The sequence below is a fragment of the Scatophagus argus genome, chromosome 10 (genome assembly GCF_020382885.2).
Source record: "Scatophagus argus isolate fScaArg1 chromosome 10, fScaArg1.pri, whole genome shotgun sequence".
NCBI lineage: Eukaryota > Metazoa > Chordata > Actinopteri > Scatophagidae > Scatophagus > Scatophagus argus.
In genome coordinates, this window is record NC_058502.1 from 23,596,567 (window position 1) to 23,619,077 (window position 22,511).

At 40.7% G+C, this 22,511-nt stretch overlaps 1 protein-coding gene across 6 annotated transcripts in view; it reads left to right on the forward strand.

The window, feature by feature from the left end:
- Window positions 1-22,511, forward strand: part of birc6 (baculoviral IAP repeat containing 6) — a 132,621-nt gene that overhangs the window by 56,834 nt on the left and 53,276 nt on the right. For 2 of the 6 annotated variants that reach the window (XM_046402032.1, XM_046402035.1), the window contains exons 29-51: window positions 3,717-4,069; window positions 4,198-4,417; window positions 4,942-5,078; window positions 5,272-5,409; window positions 5,826-5,953; window positions 6,643-6,774; window positions 7,773-7,988; window positions 8,075-8,258; window positions 9,583-9,786; window positions 11,068-11,201; window positions 12,551-12,704; window positions 12,798-12,914; window positions 13,088-13,248; window positions 13,617-13,743; window positions 13,846-13,956; window positions 15,413-15,671; window positions 15,791-16,356; window positions 17,107-17,282; window positions 17,391-17,487; window positions 20,910-21,104; window positions 21,221-21,421; window positions 21,548-21,827; window positions 21,910-22,166. In XM_046402032.1, coding sequence (XP_046257988.1) covers window positions 3,717-4,069; window positions 4,198-4,417; window positions 4,942-5,078; window positions 5,272-5,409; window positions 5,826-5,953; window positions 6,643-6,774; window positions 7,773-7,988; window positions 8,075-8,258; window positions 9,583-9,786; window positions 11,068-11,201; window positions 12,551-12,704; window positions 12,798-12,914; window positions 13,088-13,248; window positions 13,617-13,743; window positions 13,846-13,956; window positions 15,413-15,671; window positions 15,791-16,356; window positions 17,107-17,282; window positions 17,391-17,487; window positions 20,910-21,104; window positions 21,221-21,421; window positions 21,548-21,827; window positions 21,910-22,166 — 4,547 coding nt within the window. The remainder of the gene's footprint in view (window positions 1-3,716; window positions 4,070-4,197; window positions 4,418-4,941; window positions 5,079-5,271; window positions 5,410-5,825; window positions 5,954-6,642; window positions 6,775-7,772; window positions 7,989-8,074; window positions 8,259-9,582; window positions 9,787-11,067; window positions 11,202-12,550; window positions 12,705-12,797; window positions 12,915-13,087; window positions 13,249-13,616; window positions 13,744-13,845; window positions 13,957-15,412; window positions 15,672-15,790; window positions 16,357-17,106; window positions 17,283-17,390; window positions 17,488-20,909; window positions 21,105-21,220; window positions 21,422-21,547; window positions 21,828-21,909; window positions 22,167-22,511) is intronic. The other 4 variants (XM_046402036.1, XM_046402034.1, XM_046402037.1 and 1 more) reach the window with 4 other exon arrangements.

Consider the following 22,511-nt stretch of genomic DNA (forward strand, 5'->3'; position numbering starts at 1 on the left):
ATTGCTTTTTGCTTGGTCTGAACACAAGGGAATTGTTTTCACTGGACATAATAACTGGAGAGATTTAAATACAAATAGGTACATATATATTGAGACAAGTACAAGTTTTTTTTGTTTTTTTTTTTTGAATTTGGCGACTGTACACCACCACATTAAATATGAAATGGAACCACTCAGGACGTGAGTGAAGACTTTCAGTTTTAATTCAAGGGGTTTGACAAGAGTGTGGCGTTAACCATTTCAGAATTGTAGCCATTTTAATACACCCACCCCCCATTTTTTGTGGCTCACAAATGATGGAAAACAGTAACATAATTACAAATTAAAGAATTGTTTTTAATACCTGAATGAAAATTCTTTGCAGGCAATGACTGCCTGAATTCTGGACCCCGTGGACATATCCAAATGTTTCCTCCTGCGAGATAATTTGCCAAGCCTCGATTGCAGCTGCCTTCAGCTTTTGCTTGATTGCCTCTCTTTCTGCCTTCAGCCTTGTCTTCAGTTAGTGAAAAGTGTCCTTTATTGTGTTGAGATCAGATGTCTGACTTGGCCAGTGAAGAATATCCCATTTCTTTACCTTGAGAAAGTATCGGGTTGCCTTTGCTGTATGTTTTGGGTCGTTATCCATCTGCCATACGAAGCAGCGCCCTATCAGCTTTCATCATTTGGGAGAATCTGAGCACATCTAGTCTAGCCCTAAACATTCCACACACACAATTCATACTGCTACTTTTATCAGCAGTCAGGTAATCAATAAATACCAGTGACCTTGTTCCATTGGCAGCCATACATGCCCATGCCATAACACTGCTTCCACCACATTTGACAGATGATGTGGTGTTCTTCGGATCATGAGCTGTTCCTTTGCTTCTCTGTACTTCTCTCTACCCATCATTTTGTTACAAGTCTAATCCGGCCTTTCTGTCGCCAGTGGTTTGCACCTTGTTGCGAAGCTTTTGTATTTACTGTACATTCATGAAGCCGTCTCTTGACTGTAGGCATTGACAATGACATGCCTACTTCCTAAAGAGTGTTCTTCACTTGGTTAGATGTTGTTAAAGGGTTTTACTTTACCATTTCTGTGGTCATCCACTTCAGTTGTCTTCTGTAGTCTTCTGGACCTTTTGGTGTTGCTGAGCTTGTGTCTGTAGTTTTGGCTGCTCCCAATAGTTTTGCTCTCTCTCTGCTGGGTGTATTTATTGTTTTGTATTTTTTTAGCCTAATTATGACTTTCACTTGCATAGACACCTCTTTGGACCTCATGTTGAGTGTTTCAGTGAACAGCTACCAAATGCAAATATAACACCCAGAACCAACTCCAGACCTTTAACTGCTTGATTTGCCATGGACTAATGAGGGAACAGGCCACACCTGTTCATGAAACTGCTTGTCAGCCATTTATCCCATCATTTATGAGCCAAAAATGTGGGTGGGTGTATAAAATGGCTGTAATTCCTAAATGGTTAATGCCACACTTTTGTCAAACCCCTTGAATTAAAGCTGAAAGTCTTTGCTTCGCTTACATCTTGAGTGTTTCATTTCAAATTCAAGGTCCGATACCAAGAAAACCTGTGCTGCTCTCAGTATATACAGTCATAGTCAAAATTATTAGCCCCCTTTTAAAATAAACAAAACCCTTAACTTTTCAATGGATATGACTGTAGCCAAAAGTGTTTAGAATTCATTTGCTTCCCAAAGAACAAAGACAACATTGTGCTTGATCAAAATATTTTACTGATGTACTGAATTGAAACAGGAAATCACAAGAATGACAAGGGCAATTATTAGCTCTCTGACAATTTATAGTCAGTAATGTACAAGTACAGTCAGACAGCGTCTCATGGTAGTTCCTATCTAGGTTTGCACATGTCCCTTGAGGGATCTTCCAGGTTCCCTGTACTTTAAGTAGCAAAACAGTCCCACAGCTGAATGTGGGACCATGTTTAGCTGTGGGTACTGTGTTTTTAGGGTTGAAGGCCTCTCTCTTCCTTCGCCAAACAAAAGTGACATCCATGTGCCCAAACAGCTCAAGTTTAGTCCGATCAGACCAAAAAACAGACTTCCAAAAGTCATCCCCATGCTTCAGATGTTCACCATCAAACTTTAGTCTGTCTTTGATGTGCTGCTGTATGAGTATTGGAGTTCTTCTTGGAGGATATCCTTGAAGCATACCATGATGAAGACCTGGTGTTTCTTTTGACATCTCTAATTATTTTTTTTTATTAGTTATTAGTTTTTGAGATCTTGCATTTTTTTACTATGCCCAGGTAAGACAGAATTTATCTCTTTGTGCTTTGCAATAATGCAACATATGAAATGGCAGCATAGCCTTCCCCTTTAAGGTGAGCGTCCACTAGTTTCTGAGTGGCAGACAGATTTCTCTACATTTTGGCATGATGAAGTGAATTCTTAGTTCAGTAACAAGTTCAATGCTGATTGATTGCTCAGGTGTGTTTTGAAAGCTGACTGTGCAGGTGTGGTTTAAAAGCTGATTCATTAGCCATGTGTCATTTGAAAACAAAAAAAACACATGGGGGCCACCTTTTTTTTTTTGGTCACTTAGATTTTTTCGATGTTTTATTTTTTACATTCAAACACAAAAAAAGGATACATATTCTCATTATGGATTCCGTTGTAGAATTATAGAGTTAGAACATATATGGTAAAAAGGTAACAATAAACAGAATAACAGACATGGTTACTGCTGATATCTATTATCCAAAATAAAGTACAGACATTTGGATCAGTCAATCCTTATGTATCGTTTACTGTGTCGTACTGCATCCATTTCTCCCACTTAATCATGAAGGCATTTTCTCTCAATCTAAGGTGATAAGTCATTCTCTCCATAATGTAAACTTCTCTAAAGATCTCTAGCCACTGATTTGTAGTGGGAGGTTCGGCCTTGCAACAGTTTCTTGTAATTACTTTTTTACACGCGACTAATACAATTTTGGTTAAATATCTATCTTTTTCTGGAACATAGTTTTTCAAGCTTCCGAGATACATAGCTTTACATTACCTTGGTATTACATAGCCCAAAATGTCTTTCATTATATTATGCACACTTTCCCAGAATGAGTTAAGTTTTTTGCCACTCCCAGAAGATGTGTGTGTGTTTTGCTTCTCTCTCTCTCCACATAACCGTCAACATGTATGATGAGAACTGGTGTAATGAAGTAAAGGGTCGAGTTTTTCTATCCAAATTCCCTCCATGTTCTTGAATTTGACCACCTCAATTTTTACCGTATTTGGTATGAAGCAAACCTGAAGATTCTTACACTCCAGAAAATACCAAATATGATTTACCGTATAAAATTTTATGAATGATGCAGACATTGAGCCAAATTTTAGGGGACTGTTCCGTAGTTCCTTGGGGGCTAATAATTTTGACCTTAACAGATTTTCTAGTAAATGAACAGCAATTACTACATAACAAATAGTCTTGGCATGGAAAAATGAGACATTACATCACATTACTTTCTTTCTACCCTGTCGGTGGGACTCACCCCCAAAGCATTGGTTCTTACTGAAGATGAAGTGTATAGGTTAGTTTAAAAGGGCTCAGTAATTTCCTAAAGCATCTATTTATTATTAAGGTATTGCAAATGTTTGTCAGATAGGAGAATATAGTGCACTTTTCAGGGACTCAGTATCATCAGTATTTTTAAGGTGTACTGTTTCTCATTTGGTGCTCTCCTGTTCTTGTTTACCAGGTACAATCTAGCTTGCCATCGCTTGGAGACCCTTCTGCAGAACATTGACCTTCCACCTCTCAACAGCGCTAACAATGCCCAGTACTTTTTAAGAAAACCGGACAAGGTGGTGGAGGAGGACCAGCGTGTTTTCTCAGCCTACCAGGACTGCATTCAGCTGCAGCTGCAACTCAACTTGGCTCACCACGCTGTCCAACGGCTGCGTGTGTCATTGGGCGCCAGCCGCAAATTGCTACCCACAACAGAGGCTCCAGATTCCCGGGAGTTGGTCCACAACTCCTCCACTGAACAACTGAGGACCATCATCCGCTACCTCCTTGACACACTGCTCAGCCTCCTGCACTCCAACAATGGTGAGCAGGGACCCGGATGTTGCTGAGTGTGTCAGTCCATAAAGTATTGTATTTTTGAGATGACAGGGTGAAAAATGATTTGTTTTTTTCCTCTGATTCATTCATTCATATGTTTCTCATATTTTCAGGACACTCGGTGCCCTCTGTGCTCCAAAGCACTTTCCATGCCCAGGCCTGCGAGGAACTCTTCAAACATCTTTGTATTAGTGGGACACCGAAGATCCGTCTCCATGCTGGTTTGCTGTTGGTGCAGCTCTGTGGGGGCGAGCGCTGGTGGGGCCAGTTCCTTTCCAATGTACTACAGGAGCTCTACAACTCAGAACAACTGCTCATTTTCCCTCAGGACAGGTAAGGCTATCACGTTCCATACATTTACCAGGGGTTTTGGTTTATATTTTTTTAATTTGACATTAAATTTAACAAAGAGTGGCTAGGTGATTGAATAAATGTCCGAAAAGGACTGTTATTTTTTATGAGAGCTCCTTAATAAATTTACTATATGGTTGACAAGATAAGATATAATTTACTTTATTGACATCTTTGTTGAAATCAGGCATTCTTTCGGCTGAACAGGTGTTGTTAAAATTGTCTGTACTTGGTCTCACTTCTTGTTTAAAGAGAATTAAACTTAAGTGACTTTCTAAAAGAAAAGCAAACGGTTGTTTTTTTTTTTAATTGTGCAAATGCATAAAGGTTTTAATGCACTGCAGTGCCGCGTTTCAGTATTTGGTACAGATTGATTTATTTACCGGTCTATTTTGGAGATAGATCAGCACAGATTCTGTAACCCAGGACAACTCTTTTCACAGAACAATGTTCTTGCTCATCTAAATTTCTGTAATTGCAGTGTTTTTCATCTTGTTTGATCCCAGGGTGTTTATGCTCCTGTCCTGCATTGGCCAAAGGTCCTTGAGTAATAGTGGAGTGTTGGAGGGGCTCCTGAACCTCCTGGACAGCCTGCTGTCTCCACTGCAGCAGCCACAAGCTGCTGTTCAGTGCAGGACTGAGGGTAAATGGATACTCACTCTGGCAGTTTTGCGAATGCACAGCAAAGCTTTCTACACGTCTGATATATGGGATGCCTGAAGTTTGTTGTGGAGCAGAAATTGTACATTGACTTGTATGTCTTTTTGAATGTGCACATGTACAGTATTCATTTGGCAGATTCGGCTAAACCATTTGTGTGTGTGTGTGTTTTCAAGGAGTTTTGGATATCCCCATGATCAGCTGGGTAGTGATGTTAGTTTCCAGACTGTTGGACTATGTAGCCAGTATAGAAGATGAGGCCTCAGGAGGGAAGAAGCACCTTGGAGGGAAAGAGCGGGAGAGAAGCTTCACAGGTATGTGAACTGCATAGCTGTCCTTCAGTTTTTCTTTCAGTAGTAAAATTCAATAAAACGAAAAAAAAAATGTTTCATCAGAACTTAATTAATGTCATTTACAAATCTGCATTTTATATCTTATGCTCAGATCTTATTCCAGTTGAAGGTGCATGTTCTGAATGTTAAATTACTTATAATACTTATAATAAATAATGCAATGAACAGATTGATTGCACGCTTGATCAGCTTTTGATCTCTGAATGATCAATTTTTTTTTTATACAAGACTGTAGATTTTAATTGTTCTATATTACACATTTCAACTGATCATAATATTTTTAATTTCTTTTACGTGTCTACTTCATATAGTTCACATTTCTTTAAGTGCTTCTGTCCAATCTGCCCCTACAAGTGTTTCGTTGGTCTGTCGTTCAGGTATTCAGTGGAGCTTCATCAATAATAGCCTTCAGTCTCAGAACTACAACAGGTCAGCTAAAGGTAGCAGCAGCCTGGATCGGCTCTACTCGCGCAAAATCCGCAAGCAGCTCGTCCACCACAAGCAGGTAATTGTCTTTCACTCAAATATCAACACACCTTTAAACTAAGACTCACAAATATCGTCTTTAAACTGCACAGATGCTACATATATGAATATAGCCTTAACATTGATTATTTTGTTAGAATGGCTCCTGACATATTAGGCAGCAAGTGAACATTTTGGTACTTGAAGTTGATGTGTTGGAAGTGGAAAAAATGGGCAAGTGTAAGGATTTGAGCGACTTTCACAAGGGCCACATTGTGATGGCTAAATCACTGCGGATCTCCAAAACTATAGCTTTTGTGGGATGTTCCTGGTCTGCAGGGGTCATGATGCTTTGGGCAATGTTCTGCTGGGAGACCTTGGGACCTGCCATTCATGTTGATTTTACTTTGACACATACCACTTACTTAAACATATTGGGGGGGTTAAGGGCACATCAGCCGGCTAATGAGGGGGGGCATTTTTCGCATTAATCACTCCACCACACCTGAATTTTTCCCCCGTGGGGGAATTGAACCGATGATCCTCCGATCACAAGCCGCTTCTCCAACCTCTAGGCCACGGCTGTTCTGGCGGCAAAAGGGGAACCTACTCAGCATAAGGCAGAGATCGGGATACAAGTCCTCTATTAGAGACCTTAAAATGTTTTTCTCATCTCTGATTCTTTTGCCACATCGAATGGTTGTTTAGAGCAAATGCTTTTTATTGCAGCAGTTAAATCTATTGAAAGCAAAACAGAAGGCTTTGGTGGAGCAGATCGAGAAGGAGAAGATCCAGAGCAACAAAGGCTCCTCCTACAAACTACTTGTTGAACAGGCCAAGCTCAAGCAAGCCACATCCAAGGTGAGAGTTTTGTCATTCACTACTGTATATACATTATTCTGCACCACATTCTGAATTCAGGCATGACATCTTAAAGAGTAACTAAACCCCAAAATCATGACTTAGTCGGCTGCCTCCAAAATGTCATGTGCCTCCAGCTCAGCCACTCATAGAATTCAGTTGTAATAGCTGGGTTTCAACCTATAGAGGGCAGTCGATATGCATATTTATAGCACAAAGTGGAAAATACTTTCCACTAAAATGTCAAGATTTGGACCTGAATCGATCAGCAACACTACTAAATACCTATTTAAATTGGTTTTCAGCAGAAAAAAGTGGTTTAGATGTCTATTTTTTCTTTAAAGAAGGGCCACTGTATGTTTTGTGATTTTCACACAATTTAGAACAACTGTCACAATCAACAGAGATATAGCCTATGTAACACTCATATTACCCTTTTCAATACATTTGAAGGTAATAAAAAGCTAGTACAGTGCTTGACATTGATTGTACCCACAGTTGATTCAAGCTTGGTTTCTTCTAGGGTACAGCAACACCATTTGAACAAACAGCATTCTGCGTGCTGCAGTGGTCTACACTGTAATGCTTGAGCCGGTAGTAATATTATTGTTGATTAGCGTTAGAACCACTAACGTTACGTTAGTGGTTCGTTAGAACCACTTCTCTTATTAACGATGGATCAGCTCTCTCTTTATGGTGTCAGACATGTCAGGTGATGTTGGTGATGAATCTGCAGAGAATTATTGGTCACCTCTGCAGTTTTTGCAGCCCGTAACCATTGTGGTTTAATCTTGGTGTTCCCAGCAACTGCAGACAGCTGTTCTTAACAACTGTACACTACTCAGAAGCAAACAGCAGACAGAATACGCTAGATAATACTTGGAATATGAATTGAGTGGTGCATGAAGTGAAAGAAGGGCTAGTTTGGAAAGGAAATATGTATATCTCCTCTGATGCAGTATATTATTGTCTCTTAATTCCATCCCACCCTCTTCCAGCATTTTAAAGACCTGATCCGTCTGCGGCGCACTGCCGAATGGCCTCGCTCCACGTTGGACACTGAATCCACAACGGTCAAAGAAGCCCCAGAAGTTGAACCTCTCCCCTTTACACTGTCCCATGAACGCTGCATCTCTGTGGTGCAGAAGCTGGCCCTCTTTCTCCTCTCCATGGACTTCACCTGCCACGCTGACCTGCTGCTCTTTGTCTGCAAGGTATCTGATTGTGGTACTTCTGGACTTAAATTCTGTAATCTCTTGAAACCCTTAACTACATAAATACCTTTTTCAAACCCTGTCAGGTCCTTGCTAGAATAGCCAATGCCACAAGACCCACGATCCACCTGTGTGAGGTGGTGTCTGAGCAGCAGTTGGAGCGCCTCCTTCTCCTTCTTGTTGGAACTGACTTCAACCGGGGGGACATCTCATGGGGAGGAGCATGGGCACAGTATTCCCTCACATGTATGCTACAGGACATCCTGGCAGGTGTGTTTAATTTGTTTGTGGTTTAGTGCAACGTCTGTTTTGAATTGATAAACTGTGCGGTTGTATGGACTGAAATGACTGGTGTTTGATCATTTCCAAAAAATATTCAGTGGCACAAATTGTTTCTATTTTTAGAGCCGCATGTTCTACTTCAACTTCTATTATTCATCTTTCTTTATCTTAGACAAAAGTGTGATGAAGAAAATCACATTGGTTTATTCTCTGCATGATTTGTAGATGATATTCCAGCTGCTGTTAGATGTAAACCTCAATTGTGTGTAGGATTTATGTTTGGGTTAAGGTGACCAATGAAATTTCAATGTAAGCAAATTGTTTTTGTGAGACTTCATGTTGTGATGTACTTTTTTTGCTAATTTTTACTGATGTTGCTATGGTTTTCATACTCCATGCTAGCGTTGTGGCTGTTAAGGATAGCAATGTCTGCCTTAGAGAGGTGAAATTTAGATAAATTCAATACAGACTTTTAAGGCCCATTGAAGATACACTCTTATGATTTTGGTGACCTCCTGACTTTTCCTCTGGTGCCACCATAAGGCTCTTGAGGCTTTTGAGTTTTTATTGAAGTATCTTATTTCATACTGCACAGATTGTCGTGAAATGATGTACACACAATTCTGGTCCCCTAAGAATGTATTTTAATAACTTTGGTCATGCCATGACTTTTCATCAGGTTCCATTATCAGGTCAAAAATATAATTTGTCCAGTAATTTGGTTTATAGAGTGTCCAAGGTTATTTTATCTATCATTCTACAACACAATGTTGTATTACAAAAAACTAACGGTAGTCTCTAAAAATTATGCAATGTTGTATGATTTGATAAATCAAAAAACTTTTTTTCTTTTTTTTGTTGTTGAGTATAGAATACGACATGAGAAACAAATCTTGTAGTCGGGTGGTCTTGGTTGAACATCCAGTGGGTGGTCCAGAGGTTATGGCCAAATACTTGCAAAATGATTGACTTCTGAGTTTGATTATCCTTTCCTGTGCTAGCTACGGTGGTGAACATGTTAAACATACCTGCAATCTAGTACCATTGTTATTGTCAGCTTGTTGGCACCTCACTCAAAGCATTGTTGTGTGGTCTCACATATGCTAGTATGGCTATAGATGCAAGTTTATTATTGTAAAAAATTGTTCCCACTTTATTATTGAAATGTTCCAAATGCAAATACTAATATTTTGTACAACATTAGCCTGGACTGGCTGACTGCTATATATACCTGAATTAGTTTATTTAATTTGTTCACTAAAAGTATCTTAAGTTCATGTAATTGAGTGTAAACTTTGCTGTTCCCCCTCAGGTGAACTGCTGTCTTCGAGCTCTTTAGATGTCATGGATGAGGTGGTGGTGGGTGAAGAGGCAGGGACATCTTCCTCCTCAGCAGGGGCTGATTCAGATGACTCCTTGCCCCAGCCTACCTCCATCCCCCTGGTTGAAAGCATTGATGACGCCCTGGTGCCAGATATCATCGCAGGTACTACCGGGACCTCCTCAGTATTTCAAAGTGCGTGGGTAGCCCTGTCACTTCTCCACACTTCCAGCAAACCACACTATTGTTGATGTGAACTTATACTTTTTATCATCACAGTTTGTCTATGAGTATTTGTTTGCTTTACTGTATTTCCACATTATGGCTTAATATAATTTTTTTGATAGTTTTGCCTTTTGGAGTAGGAGTTCAAAGTACTGTTAAGAATGTAAATAAGGTTCTTTGAATTCTGAATGACCACCAGAGATGGTATGCGATTCCCTGATATGCGTCACACACAAGCACAGGAAGTTGAGACTTAATACCAACAAAATCAGCAGAATCTTCTTGTCAAGACGAGGATCAATGAACTTTGCCCGTTATCTAGGATTCATAGAACCTTGATTATGCTCAAACTTTTATTCTGTTTCACTCTTCCTAACTGCTAAACAGTATATAATACCTGGATGAGTCATAAAACAAGGTCACGAGAGTGTGTACTCAATATGTCTCAGGAACAGACAAGTTTGCTATTAGCTCAGGATGAGGTAAGGACATGTTAACTTAAGTTGCAAGCAGAGATGCAGGAAGAAGCCCTATTAGCTACAGCACAGTTGTCATTCAGTGGATCGCCCTTCAAGGCAGCCCAAAGCCCTGCTTGAATGACATTTCACAGGGGAGAGCTGGAGGCCTGAGAGTCTTTATGCTTGTGATAAATTATTGCCAATGTAGTTTGAGAGTGATTGTTAAGACAAGGCACAACCCTTCCTGTGCTCTCCACAACAAACAAATAGCTCAGGCTTGTGGTATCCAGAGTAGGGTAAGAGTAGTTCAGTTACAGTTGCTCCACTCTGCAGCTCTACCTTTGATCCAGATCACTGCGGGGTGCAATGAAAAGTTAGTAGCCAAGGAGTGGAAAAACAGAGTCTTGACATCCTGTGTGCAGTGTATATCCAGCAGGCAGTCAGGAAGAATGAAATAGAACAGGTAGCTTTCAAGCCATTTTGGGCAATTTGTCATGTGAAGCAGTAATGTCATGATGGCTTTTATATTGTTTTGGTGTAAAGTTAATATTTCATGGGAGAATATATTTTTTCAATTTTGGCACCAAATTTACTGTTTTTCACATATGGAAACACTTAATTTGGTTGTTAGTTTTTTTTTTGACTCTGCCTCCAGCATCATCGGTATTGAAGCTAACGACTTTGAAATTTAATTAAAATTGCCCAGTGATGTGAAAAGAGAAAATTTCTTTTGCTTGTATGTTTTCCTAGTGTGCTTGCTTGGCAATATTAAAGCTGTTTTCATTATCCAAAGGTGCTCCACCTCTGTCATCTTTGGAAAAAGATAAAGACATAGACTTTGACTTGCTACAAGACCTGATGGATGTTGATATTGATCCTTTAGATATTGATTTGGAAAAAGATCCTCTTGCTGCCAAAGTGTTTAAGGTAGGTTGTTTACAATGTATTCTTCATTCTGTTTTTTTTCTTTTCTCATCTCCATATTAGAACAACTGAGAAGGGGAAGATTGTCATGTATTTACAGGAAAATGTTGTAACATTTGTAGAATAGAGTAAATGATTTTATCAGAAAAATATGAACAATTACTCTATAAACTATAAACTCAAAATTCAAGAAAAAAAGAGCAATTTGTAGTTGTTGAATATAAAGTTGAATTTTTATGAAAATGTTTTAATATTATGAATTAAAATAAGAATTTCACAAGAAGAAAATTGTAATATTTTGAAAATACTGAACCCAACTAGTAGTCCTAATATTCTATTGTAAAAACATCAACCTGAACTGGCACGCTGCCGTACTGGCCTGAATTGTTTTTTTATTTGTTATTTGTTGTTAACAATAATGGTTTCAGGATTTTTTTAAATCTATAATTCATTATTAAATCATTAAATCAGTATTTAGAATGTCTCAATTATTCACAGATAGTTGATCATTTCTTTTCAGAAAATTTGTGCTTTTGAACTGTTGTTGTAGATTAAGTAAAGGCTTAAATAGTTACTAAACTAGATATTTTAACATAATAGTTAAAATCTTATCTCTCTCTTATGGAATAGCTTCCTTCCCTCAGTTTCTTTATGCTTAATCCATCAATCAATCAATCAGCTTGTGACCTCCCAGTGCAGCAGTTGCTTATGCAACAGTGGGATGGCTAGTTATGGACAGATTGAAATATTGACCATTTACCCTCACTTGTTCTGCACATGAGGAAGGCCAAAATGTAGCAAACAGTACTTATGTCCAAGCCAGACTTGTCTGTGATCTTTTGTGCTAATAGGAGTGGCTGTACAATATCGACTGGTGTAAACACAAACAATAGTAGATAGATTGTTTTACTGTTACTGTCTGTTGTCAGAATTATGAAACGCTGATCTTTCTTGATGTCTTTAAATGTTATTTCATGATTTAAGATCTTGCTTTCATCCAACATTCAGTTGTGAACTATTGTTAGCAACAGAGACAGCATAAAAGTGAAAAGTGAGAAATGATCATTGTCCTCACATTACTATCTTATCCTGCGGGGTGCCAGTTTGTTTGTTAAATAAATAATAAGGATGAATTACAGAAAATAAATGGATGCAGACACAGTAAAGGTATTTTTCTGCATCCTTCAACCTATTTTGAATTCATGTATAATTGGAATTGAAGTGTAGTCAAACAGTAGTAGCAGTTTTTACTTTAAGAAATATGATCAGAAGTTGGAGATTTGAAAGTGGAGTGACTATAATCCTATTTGCACTCATGTTTGTCATCCCCTCCTTCTCTTGTCCATTCCCAGCCCATAAGCAGCACCTGGTATGACTACTGGGGTGCTGACTATGGCACTTACGGGTACAACCCATACATTGGAGGGGTTGGCATCCCTGTGTCCAAACCTCCAGTTGCTGTGGAAAAGCCTGGGTCACAGGGTCTGTCAGTCTCTGTGTCACAGGGTGAGTAGGGGCTGGATATTGGGAGTGGTATTGATCCTTAGAAATAAACTTTTTTCCATCTAACATTTGACATTTTGACTCTGTGTTTCACAGCACTGGATGCCCGGCTGGAAGTGGGCCTGGAGCAGCAGGCTGAATTGATGTTAAAAATGATGGCAACTCTACAGGCCGATTCCATTTTGCAGGCCCTCACTTCAAGCTCATCAACAGGTAACCAAACATAACCAAAAAAAAAAGCAGGTCATCTAAACTGCTCATCAGCAATTGGCCTTAGTGCTTAACAGTCTGTAGACAAAATATATTCTTCAATGCCTCAGTGCCTGTTGGAGTTTGTATTGGTTTGTTTGTACATCATGCTACAACACTTGTTGGGTGGCTTCCAGTGAGCCAGGCCTCCAATGGGACAGATGACTCCCTGCTGAGGGCTCTCCATGGAGGAGGCTCTCCTTCAGGCAGCAGCTTAATGGTCCAGCCCTTGTCCATCCCCATGTTGAGTGCTTGCTTCAATAAGCTCTTCTCCATGCTCCAGGTCCATCATGTACAGGTCAGCACAGTCTTGCATCAGCATTGAACATGCAACTCTGTTGAAACTTGAAAATGTACCAGTGGAAATGCTACTGATATAAAGGTTGTAATTCTTAAGTCTTATGACCTGCATATCAACAACACCACATCTTGCTGTGCTGTCCTGAGTGGACTGTCTGCATACATTTGCTGGATGAAATTCCTCTTCTTCAATTACACGTTTTTCAGATTTTCATTAAATATCTTTATCATACAAAATCACCTTTTGAGGTCACACCGAGGCAGTCGATTAATGTTAGGTGCTCTCAAAGTGTGGTTCTCTAATTTCATACTTGATTTTTGAGACTAAACAACAAAGTCAATGAGAAACCTTTACTTCTCTCACAGCTGGAGTCCCTGCTGCAGCTGTGGTTAACACTTAGTCTCAACACATCTTCTGGTGGCAGTGAAGAGAGTGGCTCAGATGTCTTTTTGTTCAATGCCAGCCGAGTGCCCACCATCCCACTCAACCAAGGTCAGGATTCCAGACTGTGTCTGTTACTTTGCGATACATTGGCTAGTGTATTAAATCATATTTAGTAAGTCATGTATTTTGTGTGTCTGTATGTGTAACCAGCATCCATCAGCAGTTTCCTAACAGTGCTGGCGTGGTACCCCAACACCTCCTTGAGAACTTGGTGTCTGGTGCTGCACTCTCTCACCCTGATGACTAACATGCCAGCGTGCGGTCAGTCCACTCCACTTTTACTGGTTTTGTTCTGTGTCATCAACATCTGTGAGTAGTCTTAGATAGTCTCGGTCTTCGCAGCCAAGAGAATTTCTGTGGGAGTCTGTTTCATTAAAGAGCTTGGTCGTTATGACCACAGTGACTGTTTGATCAGACAGAGGACTGTCTGAAATAAAATGCAGAAGGTACATAGGACAATACAGTCATTTTGACCTATAGGACAACACTAATGAATATGTCAGACAAGTTTTAAGTCATTTCAAGTTGATTGAAGTTTCAAGTTTCATTGTGTATTGTAATAATTGGAAACCTGCAGCTGAGTGGAAGAAAAGAATTTAAACTGCAAATGTACAGCTTTCCTTAAATAATAAGCAGTCTACAACACAACTAAATATGTAAGGTGAAACACGAGATCTTAATACTTTAGCAATGCCTCTATACCAGATATTTTATTATACTATATTATACCAGTCTTTTTGGACTTTACACAATTATTAGGCAAGTTGTATTTTTGAGGAATAATTTTATTATTGAACAACTACAATGCTCTTGGTTAATCCAAAATGCAGAATTGTTATGCAACTAATGAACTACGAAAAATCTTACTTGTTAATTTTCATTTGTTAAAGTGAGAATAATAAACAAACAACTCAAAATTTTAAACATTAAAATAAACATTTTTGACACTTCCAAAAAAAAAAATTAGTGACCAAGACATCCACGCTTCTTTTCAATAGCAGTCATAAGCCTTCCATTTATGGAGTCTGTCAGTTTCTTGATCTGTTGACTATCAACTTTTTGTGCAGCAGCAACCACAGCCAGTGTTCCCAGACACTGTTCAGAGAGGTGTACTGTTTTCCTTCACCGTAAATCTCCCATTTAAGAAGGGCCCACAAGTTCTCAATAGGGTTTAGGTCAGGTGAGGAAGGGGGCCATGTCATTCGTCACTGGCAAACCACTGCATAAAAAAATCATGGTCTTCTTAAAAGATACAGACTTTTTCCTGTGCTGCTGCTTGAAGAAAGTGTCTTTTAAAAACTGGCAGTGGGTTTGAGAGTTGATTTTCTGTCTTCAACCCAAAAAGGTCCACTTAGCTCATCTGCTCATCTTTAATAATACCAGCCCATACCAGTACCTCCACCTTGCTGCCGTCTGAGTCGAAGTGGAGCTCTGTGCCCTGCTTTGCCTAATAACTATTCATACTTTGATATAGGGTGTTGATCTCCTTAGGCCACACCCTCCCTCATTACTCAAATACACATCACCTGATATGCTTAAATCCATTAAGCATTCAAGTTTATACAGCTTAGAGTTGGAAAATATGCATAAAAATGATGATATGGTCAAAATACTCGTCTGATAATTGTGCACACAGTGTCTGTTTTTGACGTCATAATACTATGCTTGATTATTAACAGTTGTCTTATGTTTCATGATTTTTTGCTTGAACTTCCAGCATCCAGCAATGGCATGAGCTCTCAGGAAAGCACAGCGCAACAGATGGTGTCTGATCCCACCCTGGTTCATGTTCTTGTGCGCTTCCTGTCTGGCAGCAGCACTAATGGGACAAGCCAGCACAGCTCTCAGGTGGGACCCACTGCCACCCAGGCCATGCATGAGTTTTTGAGCCGCTTGCAGGTCCACCTGTCCTCCAGTTGCCCGCAGATGTTCAGCGAGTTCCTGCTCAAACTCATTCACATTTTATCTACTGAGAGGTATGTGGGGAAATTTAGTAATGTTTGCATGTTACAGTATGATCAGTAAACAAGAATCAAAATAAGAAATTTTAGTAGGAGTGATCTTCAGAAACTAATCGTTCATCCTAACCATTTAGGGGTCCGTTCCAGTCAGGCCAGGGTCCTCTTGATGCCCAAGTGAAGCTGCTAGAGTTTACTCTGGAGCAAAACTTTGAGGTAGTATCAGTGGCCACCATCTCAGCTGTCATCGAGTCCATCACATTCTTGGTTCATCACTACATCACCTGCTCGGACAAATTGGTTTCCCGCAGTGGCTCAGACAGCTCTGTGGGAGCTCGGGCTTGTTTTGGCGGCCTGTTTGCCAACATAATCCGGCCAGGGGACGCAAAAGCTGTATGTGGAGAGACAACACGTGACCAGCTGATGTTTGACCTCATAAAACTGGTAAACGTGCTGGTGCAGCTGCCTCTGTCAGGGGACAGAGAGTACAGTGGACGGGTGCCGCCGGCTGGCAGTGGAGCAGTTGATAGCAGCGTGTCAGACGAAGAGAAAGTCTGTGGCAGCAAAGAAAGCATGGCTGGTGGATCCAGTCAGGGTCCTTCCGCAGGTGTGGCCAACCTGGTGCTAGCCAATCAGCAAATTATGAGCCAGATCTTGTCTGCACTGGGCCAGTGCAACAGCAGTGCCATGGCCATGATCATAGGTAAGATGAATCCACAGAAAAATTTTAAGCTCAGTGTCTTTCAGCTAAGTGGTTCAGTGTTACCTTTCACAACTTTGTTGTTTTGGTTCATTCTCACTACTTTGATCAGCATTGTTTTCAGCAGCAGCAGCAGGCAGCTGTTTTCAGTGAAAAAGCTCTGATCCACTGTACAGTACCTGCTCAGCACCAAAGTTAGAGACTTGTTGGTCAAAGAGCAAGGTAGTTTTCTCAGGAGTTGGCAGAGACCAAAAGGTAAAAATGAGAGTAGAGTAAATATTGTAACACTGACCAGGTGGAGACAACTCTAAATAAATGCTAGATGTTTATGGCAGAGTGGAGCCAAAAGGGTAGAGCTACCCTTTAACAACAAGAAATGCAAAACTGGTGGTTTGAATAGTCATGAAGCCTAGTTATATTATTTAATTAATTTGATTTAATATTTTATTTTTAAATTTTCTGAATGAGAAAATGAATTTAGTCACTGTGTATGGCTACAAGTGACATTTATGGTATAGCTAGTGTTGTACCCATATAACCATGTTGGTTTTGTGTGTGGAGTAGAGCAATTCTTCTCAGCTTTCTCAAGAACCTCGCATCTAAACTAGTTCACATGCGACACTGTACTTCTTTGCTTGCTCAACAATACACCTTCCAAGTATGAAGTGGATCAAATTAACCTAGAAAAAAGAAAATGAAACATCATAAGGATAAATCTCTACTACTGCTTGCTGACACTTCGCTGTTCCTCAGGAGCCAGTGGTCTCCACCTGACCAAACATGAAAATTTCCATGGTGGTCTAGATGCCATCTCAGTGGGGGATGGCCTCTTTACCATCCTCACCACCCTCAGCAAAAGGGCCACCACAGTCCAGGTCATGTTACAGCCCATCCTCACTTACATGGCCTGTGGTTACATGGGGAGACAGGTGAGCATCAGACTGTGGTGTGGCTTTGACATTAAAATAGGTTTTGAACAAATACAGTACAATGTCAAAACTTAAGTTTAACTTTAAGTACTTTTTTAATGTTTGCAGGGGTCTCTTTCCACCTGTCAGCTGTCGGAGCCTCTTCTGTGGTTCATCTTGCGAGTGTTGGACACTAGTGAGGCTCTCAAGGCCTTTCATGACATGGGTGGGTATATATCTAACACTTAACTTTGTTTCCTTACTCAACGTAGCTGACCATAATCTTCAAAGTAAGACCGTGCCTTTTAGACTGTGTGCCAACAAAGAGCACTTGTCGCCGATGTGTTGTCGTGTCAACGCATTGGTGACAGCCACAGAGGCATTATCTTTCGCATTGTCCATCTATCTGTTCTGTTATCCTTAACATGTTATCTCAAAAAAAGTAAATTTCTTCAAAAGTTGCACAAAGGTTTTCTATTTTTCTTACTTGAGAATGATTTACTAGATTCACTGTGACCCCAAGTCCTCATCTTTCTTTTGCACTCTGGCACTTTTCTCTTGTTGTTGTCCTGAACTCAAATGTTAATCAGGATGCACTAACCACTCAAGCACTGATATTAATGATATTAATTTACATAGAGGCCAAGACAGTCTCTTGTGTTCCAAACCTTGGTATGGCAAGCTGTAATACCCAGCAGATAAAAAAAAACAAAAAACAAAGGCCAAAACTGAAAAACAAATGTAGGTCAACCCTTGCATTATTCATTTCTTGGTCTTCTCTTGGGAACAAACATGGCAGAGGGGGAAGAAGAAGCAGATATTTCCCTCAGTGCACTTGGAACCAAAACATTGACAAGAACACAAGAAAACAGCAGATCTTCAAACCACACTGACCAGAATAGAGATGTCAGTCACTACATTGTTGGGAGAAGTGCAGGGGATGGAGACAAGAGTGCCAACAAGAATGCATTAGAGAAACATGCAATTGTTTGAGGCTTGTAGTAGCAATTTTCTCTTGAAGAAATCACAGAGTAAACTCTTGTCTTTCTGTAAGTTTCATTTGTATGCTTGCAAATGGACCCACAGCTCTCTCCAGCACTGAACGAAGGCATGCAATTGTTTTTATATAGTTTCTGTTACTTGTCGTGGTGACATGTCATCCTTCCCGTGTGAGCCAGGCTGGCATCTCAAGACGTATTAGGGTGGTTTGGGTTCCTCCTTGTCGGTCCTGCCCTTAGATATGACGAGAGGCTCCTACAATCTTCCCATTTGGACCATTTGATGATATGCAAGCCGACTAAAGGTTTTTGTGGAGGTGGATGAACACTGTGGTATCTGGCTTCCTCCACCTGCAGTGTTAGTGACACAGATTACGCAACTATGCTTCATTCAGTGCAACTAATTCTGTGGCTTGTGCAGAGAAATTTGAGGGGAGTGGTCCCACCTTCATAGTGTCATGTTGTGTTGTTATAGCATAGCCCACTTGGTTTTTACCAGTTGCTTCTTCTTCTCAGATTTCTTAAGAACCTCGCAACTAGTTCACATGCGACACTGTACTTCTTCGCTTGCTCAACAATACATCTTCCAAGTATGAAGTGGATCAAATTAACCTAGAACAAAAAAAAAAACAAACATCATAAAGATAAATCTCTACTACTGCTTGCTGGGAAGACAGGTGAGCATCAGACTGTGGTGTTTTGGCTTTGACATTAAAATACGTTTTGAACAAATTTAGTACAATGCCAAAACTTCAGTTTCCCATTTGGACCATACCACACTTTGCCCATAAAGGAACAACCTCCTTTCTTCCAAACAAGTCTATCTTCAGCAGTGCCTTTGCTCTGCAGTTCCTGCAAATCAGCTGTAGGTGTTAGTAGTGAGTCAGCTATGAAAAGACACAGAACAGTGTCTTTGTTTTGTTTTTGGTTTTTTTGCAGCTGCCTTTGCCTCTGCATTTGATCTGACATTTCCCCGTGAAACAGTCAGGATTATCAGTGTGTGCTTCACATTTGCAGAAAGCAACCTGTGTGGGTGGGGGGACAGCATCAAGAAGTGCAGCCAGTTGAGATGTTTCCTGTAGATGTCCTGTAAAAGTTTCTGTTGGCCCACGGGTGCTGCACCCCATGCATATTTATGGTCAGTGTTGATGTTGACAGTTACTTAGGGTTAGGGTTTGGCCAATTTGTATGCTTCAATCAGTGCAGCTAATTCTGTGGCTTGTGCAGAGTAATTTGAGGGGAGAGGTCCTGTCTTGTGTAATTACTTGATCCTTTTGTTTGCTTCTTTGTATTGCAACCCTGGCACAACAATTTCCTGCGGGATCAATAAAGTTGTTATCTTATCTTATCTTAATAGTGTCATGTTGTGTTGTTATAGCATAGCCCACTTGGTTTTTACCAGTTGCTGGGTCTCTTGACACTGACCTGTGCACAAGCAGTTTTAGGTCAGCGTTCTGCAAAGTTGTGTCCTGTGGATCTGGTATGGGGGTGTAATCAGTTCGAATCCCGGTCTGGGCCCTTCTATGTGGAGTTTGCATGTTCTCCCTGTGCCTGCGTGGGTTTTCTCCGGGTACTCCGGCTTCCTCCCACAATACCAAAAACATGCACATTAGGTTAATTGGCTACTCTAAATTGCCCCTAGGTGTGAGTGTGAGAGTGTGTGGTTGTTTGTCTTTGTGTATCGGCCCTGCGATTGACTGGCGACCAGTCCAGGGTGAACCCCGCCTCTTGCCCGTAGTCAGCTGGGATAGGCTCCAGCTCCCCCGCGACCCTGACGGATAAGCGGTATAGAAAATGGATGGATGGTATACATTTTACCCTCAAATGAGAGTGAACCACTTAACGTTAAAGTGACTGTATGGTTAAATAAAGTGACAGTATAAAGTGACAGTAAATATATGTTGAGAAAAATATAACGCCTAAGTACTGATGAGAATATAGATTTCTTCCAAAGTTCTAGAAACTAGAGAACGGTATGCAATCAAAACAGAAAATAAAAAAATCTAACACGAGAGGTTACCATGACAACGCCTAAACAAATGGATCAGGCTGTGCCCAGTTACAATCATTAGGGGCTTAAGCTAACTTCCTTACTGATATAGAGGAAAATGCTGGACCAGTTTTTCAACTGCTTTCTATCCTTAAATGCCATGAGATTATTTGGTAACACATCTGAGTACAATAGTGTAGATAGTCCGTATGTGAATAGATAAACCAAGAAAATGTTAAAAATGTCAATATAGCACTGGCAGGAAATTAATATTAAGAGGAAACTAAGAGCTTGCTCTTAATTTCAGTGAATTTAGCAATGTGGCTCAATAGGGCATCCTCAAAGTCTGAGATGGCTGTCTGCTTAGATTATTCATGTGTCATCTGTGGTGATTTTTGGACAGGCAGGCCTGTACATGCTTAAAAACCATTCTGCCAAATGAGGCACCTACATCTGTGTGGGTGTGCTTATTCTTTCCACCTCACTCAGCATGACTCAAAAGTAGCAGTGTCTTGTCTGCCACGTTGGCTTGAATGTTTTGGAGCAACTTCACTTCACCAGATTGCAGATTTCAGTTCAGATTTTCAGTTTATCTTTACTGTAACATGCCTTAAATGAAAATCAAAAAGAATTAAACCAAACATTCTTGTGTTTTACCAGGTGGTGTGCAGTTGATCTGTAACAACATGGTTACCAGCACTCGAGCCATTGTGAACACAGCACGCAGCATGGTGTCCACCATCATGAAGTTCTTAGACTCAGGGCCTGGAAAGGCAGCTGATGGCAACCTTAAAGCCAGAGTGATGACATCAGAGCCCGACAATGCAGAGGGACTCCATAACTTTGCTCCTTTAGGTACTTTCTGTGCCTTTATTCTCTGTTACATGCTACGTTTTTACAATATTTTTACAGTATTGAAACCTTGCATTAACTCTTTTCTAATTCTGAATGATCCATTTATCCCCTCATAGGCACCATCACATCCAGTAGTCCCACAGCGCAGCCTGCAGAGGTCCTCCTGCAAGCCACGCCGCCCCACCGCCGAGCCCGCTCGGCAGCCTGGTCCTACATCTTCCTTCCAGAGGAGGCCTGGTGTGACCTCACCATCCACCTGCCAGCTGCTGTGCTGCTGAAGGAGCTCCACATTCAGCCACACCTTGCATCTCTTGCAAGTGAGTAGCAACGTAAATTAAAAATAATATTGTTTGGAATTTTTTAGAAAGTGTCACTGTTTTTGGAAGAGAACTCAGTTGTCATTTCTTTGGGTTTTGCTATGTCTCCTTTTTCCTACTGAGCAGCCTGTCCATCCTCAGTCTCAGTGGAGATCAGCGCTGATGGGGTCAACATGTTGCCGCTCTCTACGCCAGTAATCACCAGCGGCCTGACATACATAAAAATCCAGTTACTGAAGGCGGAGGTTGCATCAGCTGTTTGCCTGAGGCTGCACCGGCCTCGTGATGCCAGCACCCTGGGTCTGTCTCAAATCAAACTTTTGGGGCTGACGGCTTTTGGTAATACCTCCTCTGCAACTGTCAACAACCCCTTCCTGCCTTCTGAGGACCAGGTTTCTAAAACCAGGTACTAAAAATTGATCCCAGACTGACAATCCAGTTGTATTTGATTTGGGTGGTTTTTTAATCTTCTCCTTCTCCCCGTGCAGCATCGGGTGGTTGCGTCTTCTCCACCATTGCCTAACCCATGTCAGTGACCTGGAAGCCATGATGGCCAGTGCTGCAGCACCCACCGCCAACCTGCTGCAGACCTGTGCTGCACTGCTCATGTCACCTTACTGTGGCATGCACTCACCCAACATTGAAGCAGTTCTAGTTAAGATCGGCTTGCAGTCCACTCGTGTAGGACTCAAACTCATTGATATTCTCCTGAGGAACTGTGCCGCTTCGGGCACCGATCCTGCCAGTAAGTCATACGCAACTGCATCACTGTGTTAATCATTTGCCGCAGATCTACAGGACCATAAAAACACAAAAGTGAAAAATTCTTTCCCTTAAGAGGACTGAAAGTTTGAATTTTAGTTTGAAACACTTATACAAGGGCGTATTTCAGATATTATTTGCTCCAACAGGTAGTAAAGATGTTTTGCACTGTGAAGTCTGACAAAAATGCTTGAATAAACCTTTGTAACACTGGTCTGTAATTATAATGTACTCTCCCATTTAATGTATGTTAAATAGGGATGCAGTTCTTCAGTTTATTAATTCTGTTTAATTGGCATTGTACAAGATAGACTTCAAGTCAGTGCAC